At 34.1% G+C, this 15,393-nt stretch overlaps 1 protein-coding gene across 1 annotated transcript; it reads right to left on the reverse strand.

Moving 5' to 3' along the window:
- Window positions 1–1,997: 1,997 nt before the first annotated feature.
- On the reverse strand, window positions 1,998–15,309 carry LOC125669401 (ribosome biogenesis protein BRX1 homolog). The gene is made up of 10 exons (XM_048903867.2): window positions 15,137–15,309; window positions 10,603–10,714; window positions 9,306–9,349; window positions 7,132–7,202; window positions 6,679–6,728; window positions 5,180–5,253; window positions 4,997–5,047; window positions 4,751–4,886; window positions 4,409–4,503; window positions 1,998–2,178 (listed from the first exon to the last, which is right to left on the reverse strand). The coding sequence occupies exons 1-10, from the start codon at window positions 15,245–15,247 to the stop codon at window positions 2,017–2,019; spliced, it is 906 nt and encodes a 301-aa protein (XP_048759824.1). The 5' UTR covers window positions 15,248–15,309; the 3' UTR covers window positions 1,998–2,016.
- Between the last annotated feature and the right edge of the window lie 84 nt (window positions 15,310–15,393).

Genomic DNA, 15,393 nt, shown 5'->3' on the forward strand with positions numbered 1-15,393 from the left:
AAGATATGCATCAAAATTAATTTTAAAATAAATACCTGCAAAATTCAAAAAGTAGGTCACTGTGACCTACTTTTGAGACAACTTGACACAAGGTCCTAAGATGCATCAACTGTCAAAATTTGATGATCCTAGTCCTTATAATGACTAAAATATCAAAGATTTAAGGAAATATAAATTTAGGTCAACTTTGAAGTGACCTTGAGACCACGCCCTTTGCCCCAGGGTAATGCCTTGAACAATTTTTAATCTACAACATATCCTCATCCTTATGTGTAAGTTTGGTGATAATCTGCCCAGTGGTTCTTGAGAAGATTTTTTAGCAACCACTACTTTTGTTTGTATTTTCCTGATTATCTCCCCTTGTTAAAGGGTCACATCCCTCTATTTAGTATGTATGAAAGCCCTTGGGCCAATGATACCCTGTAACAAATTTGAAAAAAATTGGCCAAGGGGTTCTTGAGTTATAGCCCTTTTTCTAAAAAGTTTACGCACACCGCACAAATGGCCATAGCATTAGCTCTTTGAGCCTTCGGCTCAGAAGAGCTAATAAAAGATGTGTAAGATTTGACTTTCTGCAGGTGTAAAATCATTTAATGCTTGACAATTAGTATGTCTAAATTCATTAAATTTGGATTTGAAATATGCCTAAAATTGCTCAGGTTACATATTTATTCATAAAAGTTCTCCAGCGGCAGGGGGCCTAGGTGGCCCCCTGACTCCGCCTTACTATTTTCCATTTCATAATGTTGGCAGCTCTGTGCATGGTGTATTTTGACTTCCTGGTACAATACACAACTTTACATACGTTTTCTTAAGAGAAAAATATCTGCATAGAATTAGTAAATCATACAAGCACTTTCTGAAGATTTTCCTATACATCAGCATATAAAACTTTGATCCCCTATTGTGGCCCCACCCTACCCCCGGGGACCATGATTTGCACAAACTTGGATCTGTTCTGTCAGGAAACTTTCATGTAAATCTCAGCTTTTCTGGCTTAGTGGTTCTTGAGAAGATTTTCCCTATATATTTTGTATGTAAAACTTTGATCTCCTATTGTGGCCCCACCATACTCCTTGGGGGCCATGATTTTAACACACTTGAATTTGCACTATGTCCGGAAGCTTTCATGTAAATTTGAACATTTCTGGCACAGTGGTTCTTGAGAAGATTTTCCCTATATATTCACATGTAAAACTTTGATCCATATTGTGAGCCCACCCTACCCCTGGGGGCCATGATGTTATCAAATTTGAGTTTGTACTATATCAGGAAGCTTTGTCGTAAATTTTGAACTTATCTGACCTTGTGGTTCTTGAGAAGAATATTTTCAAAAGATTTACCAGATATATTTGCATGTAAAACTTTGATCTCCTATTGTGGTCTCACCCTACCCTAGGGAGCCATGATTTTGACAAACTTTAATCTGCAATGTCAGGCAGCTTTCGTGTAAATTTCAACTTTTCCAGTAGTTCTCGAGATTTTTAAATAACCCCACCATATTTTGCCTTTCCATTATTATCCCCCCTTTGAAGGGGGCATGACTCTTCATTTAAACAAACTTGAATCCCATTCACCCATGGATGATTTGTACCATGTTTGATTAAAATTGGCCCAGTGGTTCTGTAGAAGAAGATGAAAATGTGAAAAGTTTATGCACAGACAGACAAAGGACCCTTTGGTTAAGGTAAGGCTAAATTCAGGGATCAAATTTTACATACCCGGTAATACGTGAATATTGGGGGAAAATCTTTCAAAAAAGTTCTCCAGAACAGCAAGGCCATGTTGATCATATTGATATAATTAAGACATCCCTATGTTGTAAGAATTCAAGTTCAGTTAAATCACAACCCTATAGGGTTAGGATGGGGTCAAAATATGTCATGGGAATAAATCTGAAGAAGAGCAGGGACAAGGTGACTCAGGTGAGTGTTGTGACCCATGGACCTCTTGTCTTTAAAAAGAGCGAGATTCCAAAGAATGAAAAACAACACAGAAAGTTTTCAGGCTCATTTATCAAGAATTATTTTCAGCATCTTCTGGTCCTATCGTTACAAACACTTCATCTGTTGGGTCTGTTTCATAAGATGGCTGGCCACGTCTGGTCTCCAGCGATTTCTTGGCCTGGATTCTGGACATATATTTCTGAGCACCTCTCTTCCTCATCACATGCCTCAGCTGTTTAAGGAAATACATATACTATAAAGTCAAATAAAACAAAGATTAGAAATCTAAGTTGACAAGTAAAATATCCATGATATAGATGCTACACCAAGTACACAATTAACCAATGAGTCCCATACCCAATATCCATACTGGAAATCACTTTATTCATGGAAATATTATTTTTGCATAAATTTGTGAGATTACTTCGATGAGAAAAGAAGGCTCTGGTGAACAATTTTGTATACTCTATATTGCATAGTGGGTGATGAAAACCAAATCGATATTTTACAAAATTATGTCTTGCTGATAAAAATCTGATGGGGCAAGATTTTGGATTTAAAGTCTCCTGAAGTACAATTTACAGTACATGTATAAAAAATCGCTAAAACGCATCAAAGATGTGTATGGCCGAGTTGCAGTTTGGAAAATTATGCATGCTTGCATTCACGAAGTAAAAACATGCACGTATTTAATATAGTTTATAAATATAAAGCTTTGAATGGCCGCAATAGGTATTTAGTGTGATAATGACCTTGACCTTTGGCCTTTGGATTTCAAAAGCATCATGAATCTTGAATGTCATCAGGATTTGAAGTCTGATAAACATGCACCAGCAAGTACATGTATAAAAGTTAGAGGCAAGCTCAAATCTACAGTATATAGTGAAAAAGAGACCTTGACTTTTGACCTCAAAATAAATAGGAACCTTCCTCTTTTAGATGAAATCAAAATATGGAAGTCTGACAAAGATGCACCAGGTAGTATGAAAGTTAGAGACCAGACAAGCTCAAATCTATGGCATTTAGTGACAAAGTGACCTTGACCTTTTCACCTCAAAATAAATAGGAACCTTCCTCTTTTGGATGTGATCATGTTATGTAAGTTTCACAAAGATGTCCCTAGTAGTATGAAAGTTAGAGACCAGACAAGCTCAAATCTATGGCATTTTGTGACAAAGTGACATTGACCTTTTGACCTCAAAATAAATGGGAACCTTCCTCTTTTGGATGTGATCATGTTATGTAAGTCTCACAAAGATGCACCAAAACACATGAAAGTTAGAGACCGGACAAGCTAATTGTGGACGCCACCCACCCGCCCAACTGGACGCCAATCCTTCGCCAATTTAAAAGCTGAGATTTGCTACGCAACTCGGCTAAAAAACTACATGTTCTATTGTATCATCATTACCAGAACTTCATCCACTCTACATGTGTCACTCCCTTAAAGGGACTGGTTCACGATTTTTGAAAAAATTATTTTTCATTTTTGATGTTCAACATTAAAAATATATCTCATTTAACAAAATTTTGACCTTCTGAATGCAAGAATAAAAGCAATATTTTAGCCTTAAATCTGTGTTATGTAAACAAAGACTCGGGTCTTTTAATGTATATAAACAAACCAATGAAATATTAATTTCGTAATATAAAGCATCTTAATTTTGCATGGTCACAAATTTTATCTTTTAGATGACACATTTTACCCAAAGAATGCTTGAAATGTGAAAGATATAATAAACTTAGATCGATATCCATTTCTTTTGAAAATTTCGTAAACAATAACACACTGCAATCTTTGTTTACAAAATAAATAATAAACTCTCTAAAATGAGCTTCTGTGATAATGTATAACCTTAATTTTTTATGTGAAATCTTTAAAACACATTAGACAGTGGATTTTGATCATTATAAGTGAAAAACAAAATTTTGGGGGAAATCGTGAATCATTCCCTTTAAAACACCATTTTATTTAATACACTGTCCTACTAAATATAAGATTAACCCCTTCTCTACCGTACCGGTCAAATGCCTCTAAATCTTTGAAACTACGTCCATAAGATATATGATCTATATATCATATTTTTGGAAATTTTCTCTATTTTTTAACTATGTAAATTTTAATTAAGTAAATAAAGCCATTAAATCAATAAAAGCATTTAAAGTGAAAGATGGCTTTGTCTAAATATGACGCAACGCTTTGTCGCAAGGTAATCTGCACTTATTTGACCTTTGACCCTGTAGACCTCTTTAAGGTCATGGAATATCCTGACAACATTTTTAGAAAATCGTTCTCCGTCCAATTGTGAACAAAATTTTATGTCATATGCCTACATCAAATGAAGGCACATATTGATTTAAATCGATTTAAAAGACACTGTCATCTTGTCTTTAAAAACCTCTAAAAAGTACCGGTAGATAAAGGGTTAAGGTTTTTATGTTTTATCAACAACGTCACTTACATCATTAGGAGATACGTAGTTTGGATTCTGGTAAAGGGTAGATCCCCCAAAGCTGCCCTCAAATACTCTGATAGGATTTAACACAAATCTGGGTCCTAAGAAAAAGAAATGAAACCCAATTAAAACAAGAAATAACTGGTCTGTGATTCAAAAATAAGATTGTTCACGAGTTGCATACACCTTGAACCTGTATGCTGGATGGCTATGGTCAACAATGAGAAAAATCAATCACAATCAATATTCAGATAACCAAAACAAAGTTTTCCAATCCACTCCATCAATTCTAAAATTTAATCAATTAATGGATCTAACCAACAAGAACTTAGTATATTGGATTCTGACCAATTTCTGCCAGAGAACCATCCTCCTCCAATATTTGGTAATTCCTGAACCATATTCGGTTGTCGGCGATGGAGAATGTGTATACATGATCAATGAATGGCTGGCTCTTGGGATGATGGTTTGGGCTGCTGAATGTCTAAAATAAAAATATGAATCAGATCATTTACACAGTGTCAATATCACTTTATTTCATGTGGCAACTAAAATTCAGTTTGATTAATTAGTATATTTTTATATAAAACAAACCTGTATTAAAAGTTCCTTAAGGAGACTCCAGTGTGGCTCTTTGTCAAATTCCTGTAATACATTGTATTTTCAAGGTATTGCAATGCATTTTCCTGTCAACTTCAGTACCATCAGTAAGAAATGTCCATACTCACCAGTCATTCCTCTTCACTTTTACAGTAAAAATCAAAATGTCACATTTACCTGATCAAATGAGAGTAAAGGCCTGGATCCCTTTAGACAATTCCCTGTCATTTTCAGCTCTGACATGGTGTGTACTGTTCAAACAGGAAATTACATCACTTTTGATTATACACTGTCTGATTTCAGTTGAATGAATAACAAGAGTACCAGAAATGGTGCATAATACACCTGCCACAAGCTTATGTCGGGTGTTTTTATTGAGGACATAATACACCCATCACAAGCTTATGTAGGGTGTTTTTATTGAGGATATAATACACCCGCCACAAGCTTATGTAGGGTGTTTTTATTGAGGATATAATACACCCATCACAAGCTTATGTCGGGTGTTTTTATTGAGGACATAATACACCCATCACAAGCTTATGTCGGGTGTTTTTATTGAGGATATAATACACCCGCCACAAGCTTATGTAGGGTGTTTTTATTGAGGATATAATACACCCGCCACAAGCTTATGTAGGGTGTTTTTATTGAGGACATAATACACCCATCACAAGCTTATTTAGGGTGTTTTTTATGAAGGGGTTTGTTTTCTCTGACATTGATTAGCAAACAGCAAAAAAGCCACGAATTGAAAAATTTACTTAAGGTAGTATCAGCCATCATCAAGCTGTGACATTCTTTTGCAATGTATGAATAATTGGTCTACACAGTCATGTGCAAGGGAGAATAAAACTTCAAATTCCCCTCAAACATCATATTTTCTCATCATATTTCACTCCTTCAGAAGTCTTGTACAATTTCCATAAACTCTACATGAAGGTAAATGTAGTTTATTGTGACCTCACAAAACATCTGAGCCATTTCGTGTGAGAGAACTTTCATATTCGTAAGGCACAAAAGGAATATACGCGGGTTCCTGATACACAGTTAAAGCACCTGATTTCGGTTGACACATAGACCATGTAAGTAATCAGCATTCAAGGAAACCTAAGAAATCGTTATCACATCACTTTATTGTGTTGCTTGTACATTCTGATATGTTGATGGTACACTGCTACTGTTAAGGCAATTTCAACTACATATAAATGAGCAGATCCCAATTTCAAATGCATTTCTGTAGTCTTGCTTTGTTTTGGTATGATAAAAAATTTATTGCATGAATGCTTGGGCATTGTCCTCGGAGAATATGATTTTCCTTGGGTGAATAGATATTCATATCTCCCTCACTATCATGCAATAAATGTATAATATTGCCTGGTCTTTTAAATGTTCATATCTTGAAAACTGTGATTGGAGTTAGGTGGACAAATAATATCTTCTATATGTAATATTTCCTCAAAACTGACTAAGTCCAGCAACTTGCAATTTTCTCAAAAACTGAAGAAAATCAAAAGGCTGATGCTATACCATAATGTGAATCGTCTTTAATGGGCGTATAAAAATGAAAAACCCTAAATGGATGGACGGACAGCAGGAGAACAGAAATCACTGTACCATAAAAAATATAGCATCTAAAGACGAACGTATAAAAACTACTTAATATATCATCTTACAGTTTTCTATTAGGAATTTGGCAGATGGGCCTCTTGGTACATTTGATAACCTGTAAAATGAGAAAATTCAACCATGAAAAAGTGGACAATTTTTTCCCAACAGTTATCTTTTTTTAACCTGTATTGTCTGATGTTCATCTATTATTTTTTGTACAGAATTACTTTAAAGCAGATGAATTAGTTTTTATCAAAGTTATTAAGTTTCCCTTAATTACATGCTTGAAAACATCTGCATGTAAAAGAAAACAGTAAGAAGATAATTTAAAAGGTAAATATAGTTGGAACCCATAAATAGATATGCTACTCATTAAGTCTGCTTAGGCATCTATAAATGACCTCACGTGCATGAGGGGAATCCCAACATGATGTATATAACTCAGATGTAACTGTGAATTAAACCATGACTACTGTAAAATACACAATTACCACATGTACTGTAAAATACACAATTACCACATGTAAAGATCTTGTTTCTTCTTTGCTTCCAGGTAGACACATTTTGAACAGTTTCTCATTTCACACATCTATAAATACAACAGTCTCATTTAACTATATACTATACTTGTCATTCTTGCATAACAGCGTTTCATTTGGTGGGGGTGGGTGGTTAAGAGTATAACGAGACTCTGGTATGCGTGAATGCACACTTATAGTGAAACAAGAGATGTTTGTAAAACATACTGTATATCAGGTTTTTTCCACATGTATCTAATTTCCGCTTTGTTCACGATGATTTCCGAATCGCGGAAAATAAATCCGCAAAAATTTGATACAAAGTCTTGTTTTTGTAATAGAGTACTATAGCATACAGGTAATAGAATGGTGAAAGTTCTGTGTTCAATGTGTTTTGTTTCCCCCTATGTCCGACAAGCGCCAGGTAACAGTTTGTAAGCCTCGGTGTTTATCTAATAAAGAACAAGGTAATTAAATGGGTCACGTTTCTTGTGTCAATCAATGTATAATTATACCTGAGCTACTCATGCATGTAACAAGACATGGTTGATGGCCGTTTTAAACTGAAAAAAAATATCGATAAATATTTTGTATTAGTACCATTATAGCTAACGAACGGTGATTTACGTTACTATACCGCCAAACTGTACACATTTACAATATACTTGAGTGTAAACAAAAGTGCAAAATTGTTTTTGAAAACTAGTTCACAGCACAGGCGTGTGATCAGCTGAACGCATCTTCCGAAATCGACGAGGTGAAGTTCGATTTATCTTTCACCCTGATGAAGCAACTTGGAGCAAAATGGCTGACAAAGCTCTACCATTACATGCGAACAAAACCCGAAATCGTCAGAGATGGATTCAGAGAAGCAGGAATATCATCCAAATTGAGATTTGATTATAATTGCGACAGTAACTTAGAAATCCTGTAAATCATTTCACTGACTGAATTTTTGCATAAAAAATAAGAGCCATTAGTATAAATGCTGTTTTGTTCCCAATTCCTTCAGAAGTTTAAATAACTGCGAATTATATCTTTGCCATGGCTTTGAAATAGTGAAAATTTGATTCGTGTAAATTTAATATACTGTTTTTGGTTCTGATTCGTGGAAAAAACCTGATATACGGTATATGCCCCCTCCACAAAATTGAAAAGGATTATACAAATGCAACATTTAATTGATAGTAATACATGTATCACCAATTCCAAATACTAAGCAGACAATATCTTCCTATGTCAGGAGTTGATTGACCATGTGACCTTAAAATCAATAGGGTTCATCTTCTTCTGAAGATGTACTAGTGTACCAAGTTTGATGCCTGTCAAGCAAAGGGTCCTCAAGATATTGAGAGGACAGTATATTCCTATGTCCAGTTTGACCCTTGATCTTTGACCAGGTGGCCTCAAAATCAATAGGGTTCATCTTCTCCTAAAGATACCAATGTACCAAGTTTGATGTCTGTCAAGCAAAGGGTTCTCAAGATATTGAGTGGACAGTATATTCCTATATCCAGTTTGACCATTGACCATGTGACCTCAAAATCAAGAGGGGTCATTTTCTCCTGAAGATGTACCAATGGACCAAGTTTGATGTCTGTCAAGCAAAGGGTTCTTTAGACAATGAGTGGTCAGTATATTCCTATGTCCGGTTTGACCCTTGACGTTTGACCTCAAAACCAATAGGGTTAATCTTTTTCTGAAGATGTACCAGTGTACCGAGTTTGATGTCTGTCAAGCAAAACGGTCTCAAGATATTGAGCGGACAGTGTCATCCTATGTCCATAGTTGATTGACCCTTGACCTTTTGACCTGAAAAACAATAGGGGTCCTCTTCTACTCGTAACCAACCCATATATGAAATATCATTACAATCAAGTGAATGGTTCTCAAGATATTGAGCGGACAACATGTGGTCTACCGACTGACCGACATACCAACAGGTGCAAAGCAATATGCTCCTCTTCTTTGAAGGGGGGCATAATTACTATTTTCATATAAATGTAACCATGGTGTTATATATGTACTCATATTAGTATTCAATCATAACTCTGTTATTACTTCATTGCAATCAGATATTCATATGTTCTTATAAAATATACATCTTTCAAGAACACAATTTACATTTAGGTCATTAGAAGTAAACTTGTAAGTGGGACTCCTCAGATACCTACCTCATTGATGACAAACAGCTGATCTTTCCTATCCATTTTTGATTCTGTAAATGAATAAGTGATGTATTCTATATGCTAAAAGCAAACACGTAATCCAGATGATACCAGTTTGGATTATCATTTCAACTGAGAAAGGAAGAAAAAGGAGGAAAAACACCACCAGAGAAATCTAATATGGATGTAGAGTGGAGGATATGTACAATACTATTTGGAAATTGAAAAGTTTCAAATTTACCTTATTTACCATAGTTAGAAAATGCAGTTTTATTAGGAAATAGTCTGAAAAAATTAAAACCCCTACTGGACTCAAACACACAAACTACAAATCAGTCATCAACACATAGACCTAGCTACTGCTGAGCTACCCAGCTAGGCAATCCGATTCAAAAGGAATATACATGTAATGCTGACTTATATTTTTAAAAAGGAAGTCAGTCATTATGATAACGTATTATTCCTCCTTAATAGTTGATTTGATTTACTGAAATTTACAATATAACTATAGTTACAGTAATCAAATGAAGCCATTCCACTTCAGATATACACCTCTTTTCAAGACTCTATACTGTACCAAATTTGAAAAGAATACGCCAGTTTCGAGATACATTTGTACGTCCGAGTTATTTCCCTTTGGAGAACTCTCATACATAATAAGGCACAAAACTTGTTTACACGCAGGAGTGGGACAAATACTCATCATTATATAAGTGAATGTGCTCAGTAAGTTTATCATACGCAGTTTCATCATCCGACTTGACACACAAACTAAGTAAATGATAAGTCTTCAAGAAGTAATTAAATATCTGGAATTCTTCTTATATCATGTTATTTCGTTGTGCCTACCTATCATATCTAGGATTTTACTTGCAAATATGGCATTGTATTTATGTTCTCACTTTAGTAAAACATTTCTTTTGATAGTGTTTCCTACATTAAATATTAAAAGAGAAGTCAGTTTTAATACATTTTATCAATTTTCTCACTGACTGTAAGATCCACTCTGTCCCACTTAAGCATTCAAAGTTCCACTAAATGCACTTCCTTCACAGGAGAGCTCTAATCTCAAAACTGGCGTATTGGAAGGGTAGTTATCAAGAAGAAGTTGAAAATGTTCCATTGTTAATGCAGGACAGACACAGACCAATAGCAATAGGTCAACTGGGTGACCAAGTGACCTAAAAAATTTAAATATTTCCAATAAAATTTCTATCAAAACATTAGCAGATCATACTTGTCAAAAGATTTAGAAGGTATGATATTTTTTTGAAAAGTACATCTCAACAAGCAAAATACTAACCTGCTTTTGAGTGAGGCATTAGGGTCCTCAAGTCATTCATTAAGTGTCGACCTCGGTATGATACCCCTCGAGATGAAAACACCAGCACCCTCTCCTTGTTTGTCCATTTTGCCTATTAAATATATTAATATCTCTTGCATGGAAACAATATCAAACTATGTATATCCCACAAACCAGTTTTAAAACCTCGGTATATCGCCACTCCTGTATACTACCATCGAAATATGTAGAATGGATTTTTGTACACGCTAAAAAGCCTGATCACCAAACGCCAAACTTGCCTATCACCATCTACCACCTGTTTTGGGGTTCAAAAGGTCACATCACTTTTATACATCCACTGATTATATATTAAATTATTATTATAAATTTATTGAAGATTTGTCAAATAAAAGAAATTTCTTATATGACTACATAATTTATCATGAGAAAGTCCCATGACTATTCCTATAAATAAATAAATATATATGTATTATGACTATTCCTATAAATAAATATATATATATGTATTATGACTATTCCTATATACCTATCATGGTCTCTTTATCTCAGGTACACCTTATATGCAGTGTAATATATCATAATATGATTTTGTCTGGTGCCATATTCATGCATTCAAATCACTGATTGTATTTTGAATATCATTGTGACTCTATGGTGTAACCTATAATATGTGCATTTGCCAATAATTGTTATTGTGCTTGTGCAAATAAATCATTGTCATTATAACAATGCCAAAAACTAGGAACCAGATGTCATAATTATAGTATACATAATTGGTCTGTCCGGTGAATGATAATGAATCTAAATTTAGCGAGTGTCATGAAAACAGGAAAGTCTATAGCTTTAATATAAACCTGTAAAAATTGTCTTTGACATTGTCCAGTAGAATTGCCCATGCATAAACAACAGAGAAACAAAACTACTATCAGCGACTAACAAGAAGGGATCAGAAGCCATAATCATACATAACTGGTCTGTCCGTTGAATCGTAACAAATCTAAATTTAGCACATGTCATGAAAACGGTCAAGGGTAGGTAATTGTGATAATCGCTTGAACATAATCATTTAAAAATGTCCAGTAGAATTGTCCACACGTAAAAAACAACACAGAAACGAAACTACTATCAGCTGCTGCAATAAATGTTGTGTACCATGTGACCTTTGTGTGTATTGATGTGTGTGACATCATATTTCTGTGTTCCAGAAAAAAGTTGCAGCCTGTTAACTGTTCAACGTATTCAGTCATCGTAGAACCTACCATGACAACAAATGAAATAGTTGTACATATATTTATGTGTTTTACAAAAGCACAAGAGCAGAACATCCCATTATTTAACAAAGTTTTAGGAATTAGAGCAAAACAATTTCATGTATTTACATATCTTGTTATATGTTGACGACAATAAAACAACAATAATTGATTGATCCACCACATTTTATTTTTCATATTGATAAACTACAATGATCAAACTCTTAATGCCACCCTCGATATAACGCCAAAATAGTCAAACTCTTTATAATGCCACCCTCGATATAACGCCAAAATAGTCAAACTCTTTATAATGCCACCCTCGATATCATGCCAAAATAGTCAAACTCTTTTTAATGCCACCCTCGATATAACACCAAAATAGTCAAACTCTTTATGTCACCCTCGATATAACGCCAAAATAGTCAAACTCTTTATAATGCCACCCTCGATATCATGCCAAAATAGTCAAACTCTTTATAATGCCACCCTCGATATAACGCCCAAATAGTCTGGGACAAAAGCTGGCGATAAACCGAGGTGACACTGTGTGTGTGTCTCACACCAAGAAAATTAATAGATACCATCAGACTAATAAGCTACAGTTATGTAACTCTGCAAAGTGGAGCATCCCAATTCTGTATTGTAAGGATGCATTACTATGATTATGACCTTTTGACCTAGAAATATATAGACAATCATATTTCTCTGTGTCCATTATGTATGTGCTTGACCAAGCATAGCAGCCAATGGTCATTTTTCTATCCCCACAAACCAGTTTTATAGGAAGTACGAGACTGCAAAGAAGAATTCAATGCAATAGCTTCAGAACAAGTTCGTACAGATATTCAAGAAATAAACAATGTTTTAGGGAACATTAGCATCATAAACTCCAATAGCTTTGCTGATGTGCTCTAAAAATGCACACTGGCTATATACGATCATTACATCACTTGCTTTCACTTATCTTAGAGCCTATCAACAATAACTTGTTGTATGGAGTATACTTAGAAACAAAGTAACAAGGGTATATTGTAATGTAACTATAGTTTTACATACACAGCTTGATTGTTGTATTATGTGTATGCGGGTGATTGCTAAAATTTTTAAGTCCATGGGACCACAATATAACTTCAAGAGATTAAGAGTTTGATTTTCTAAAAGTCTGAAAATCAACATTTTGATCATCTGGTTTGAACTTTTACACTACTTAAATATAATGTGAGGGTGGTAAATTTATAATTTCAGTTTTTCCAGGTGATGAATTCAAATCAAATTTTTTTGAAAAAAAACTTTATTTTATCAGACAATGAATACAGAAACTATTTTTTTTTTCTTTTTGCATTTTGTATGATTTATATTTACCTTTGGTCAATAAACGAACATATTTATTTATTCTTCATTTGTTGCAACAAAAAATAATTAGTTTCACATTTCATAATCATTATTCACCTTTCAAAATTTAATGAGTCTAATTAATAATTAGGATTGATCATTAAACAGACCAATTAATCCCCAGGTTGGGATATCTGGTGAAATACTAATGTAGATTTAGAGAATCAAATTTTAGATCACCTGTAGAGACAGGACGATGGTTAAACATTCCAAGAAATGAGAGAGTATGCACTTTATGTAATAATAATGATTTGGCTGATGAGTTCCATTATTTATTTAAATGTACTGATGAAAATATAAAAAAATCAAGATTGGAAAACTTAGATATTATACAAATAGACCAGATAGATATAAATTTAAACAGCTTCTTAATTGTAAAAATGTTATTGTATTTAAAAGATTATGCATATTTTTAATGGTTATAAGGGAGAGGGCATGTCCTCCATGTTAACCGCATGCTATGTACAATATTGTATTACATATTACGAATTACAATACACATGTTGTATTTATTTGAGAATAAATAATTTTGTTGTTGTTGGTGAAGTCGTCTAACTATGTTTTCTTTTCTTTTTTTATAATTTTTTTATTTACAAAATTTTCACTTCATACACTGTTGCATACATGTGGGAGATAGGTTACATGGATATTTTCACAACATATTAAATTCATTTTAAAATACGAACTCAATAATATTAACTCTAATACTGTCTACATTTCATATTTACCTTATTCTTTATGTAAGTATATGCATGATGTAAAAATCTTTTTCAGGAGAGAGAGAGAGAGAGAGAGAGAGAGAGAGAGAGAGAGAGAGAGAGAGGTACATAAGGTATTATTTTCTTGGTAACAAATTTTGATAAGTATAATAGATCTAGATATGATATATCTATTGATCAAACACAAAAAAGAAGCACAAACCTATTTGATGAAAAAGTACAAATAGACCTAATTACTAACATAGATTTTCACATATTCTCTGCCAGTGAGTTTCATATTCATCATATTTACAGTTTCGTAGCAGCAAGTACTTCTCAACCACAATTCTATGTTTTCTTAATGGTCAGCCTTCTCAGGGATAAGATTGATTAATTAGATCATGATCGACCCACAGCTTGTGTAAACAATTAGCACTTCAAGGTATTGAGAGTAAATTTTGAAGGGTTATATATAATAGGACTCAAATTTTACTTCGAGAGAAGAGAGTTTCAAAAGATCGAGGGTTAAAATGAACAAGAGTTTTACTTATTTACATTGGGACCAGGAGATTACTTCAAGAAATTGAGAACTTCGATCTTAATCCTCGAGAGTCACATGTCTATATTGTGTACACTGATAGCCTCCACCCTGTTCCCTAAGTAAATGACTAGAAAGCATAATATATTGCATGAATTGTTTGTTTGAATCTGGAATGTATGATTATTCATGGAATTTTTAAACTCTAGCCCGAAGTAATTTAATTTGTGTGGATCCATCTTGGTTTATTTAAATGTTTTATTTGTCATGTATTATGAACACAAATTTAGCGTTCAATCATTCCCAGAACCATTGCACATACAGTGCTCAATGTTTTTCTTTTAAAAAACTTATTACTATTATGCTCTCTCGTATATAATGTCAAGGTATGCCTCCCAGGGCCCATTCATACTGAAATGAAATATCTTGCATTGTCTACTAAACAGAATATGCTACCCATACATGATGGGCGCCTTGTTGGAGAGGATGAATGCCCAATTGGTCTGGTCTGAATTAACAGGTGGTAGGTCAAAGTAATTGTCATCAATTAAATGAAACAAAGACCAAAGAGGTCTAACCCCCGGCAAACCCAAGATACCCTTCCGAATTTCCTCAATAGCATTACAAATGTAAAATCCGACGCCCCAAACCTGTTTTTTTGGAACTTCCTCCGAAGATATTGTAGATTTTAAAACTATGTCCTCTCTAACTTTCTGTTTCTTCTTTCCAGCTTGATTCTGTTCGTGCTTTCTCTTCACCATTGCTGCAATGTGTTGATCAAGATGTGTTTCTGCGGAACTGATATCACGGTATTACTCGTTGTAAAATAAATAATGAAATATCTTTTCATTAAATAATTTAACCATATTTTCACAAACAAAAAATTACGAAATGAATTGTGGCGTTT

Source organism: Ostrea edulis, chromosome 4, assembly GCF_947568905.1.
Source record: "Ostrea edulis chromosome 4, xbOstEdul1.1, whole genome shotgun sequence".
Classification (NCBI taxonomy): Eukaryota; Metazoa; Mollusca; class Bivalvia; order Ostreida; family Ostreidae; genus Ostrea; species Ostrea edulis.

Coding starts and splice junctions, on each gene's coding strand:
- LOC125669401 (XM_048903867.2), bottom strand. CDS start 15,247: ATGGTGAAGAGAAAGCACGAACAGAATCAAGCTGGAAAGAAGAAACAG. Junction 10,715..15,136: donor AGGAAGTTCCAAAAAAACAG/GTTTGGGGCGTC, acceptor TATATTTAATAG/GCAAAATGGACAAACAAGGA. Junction 2,179..4,408: donor ACTACGTATCTCCTAATGAT/GTAAGTGACGTT, acceptor TTCCTTAAACAG/CTGAGGCATGTGATGAGGAA.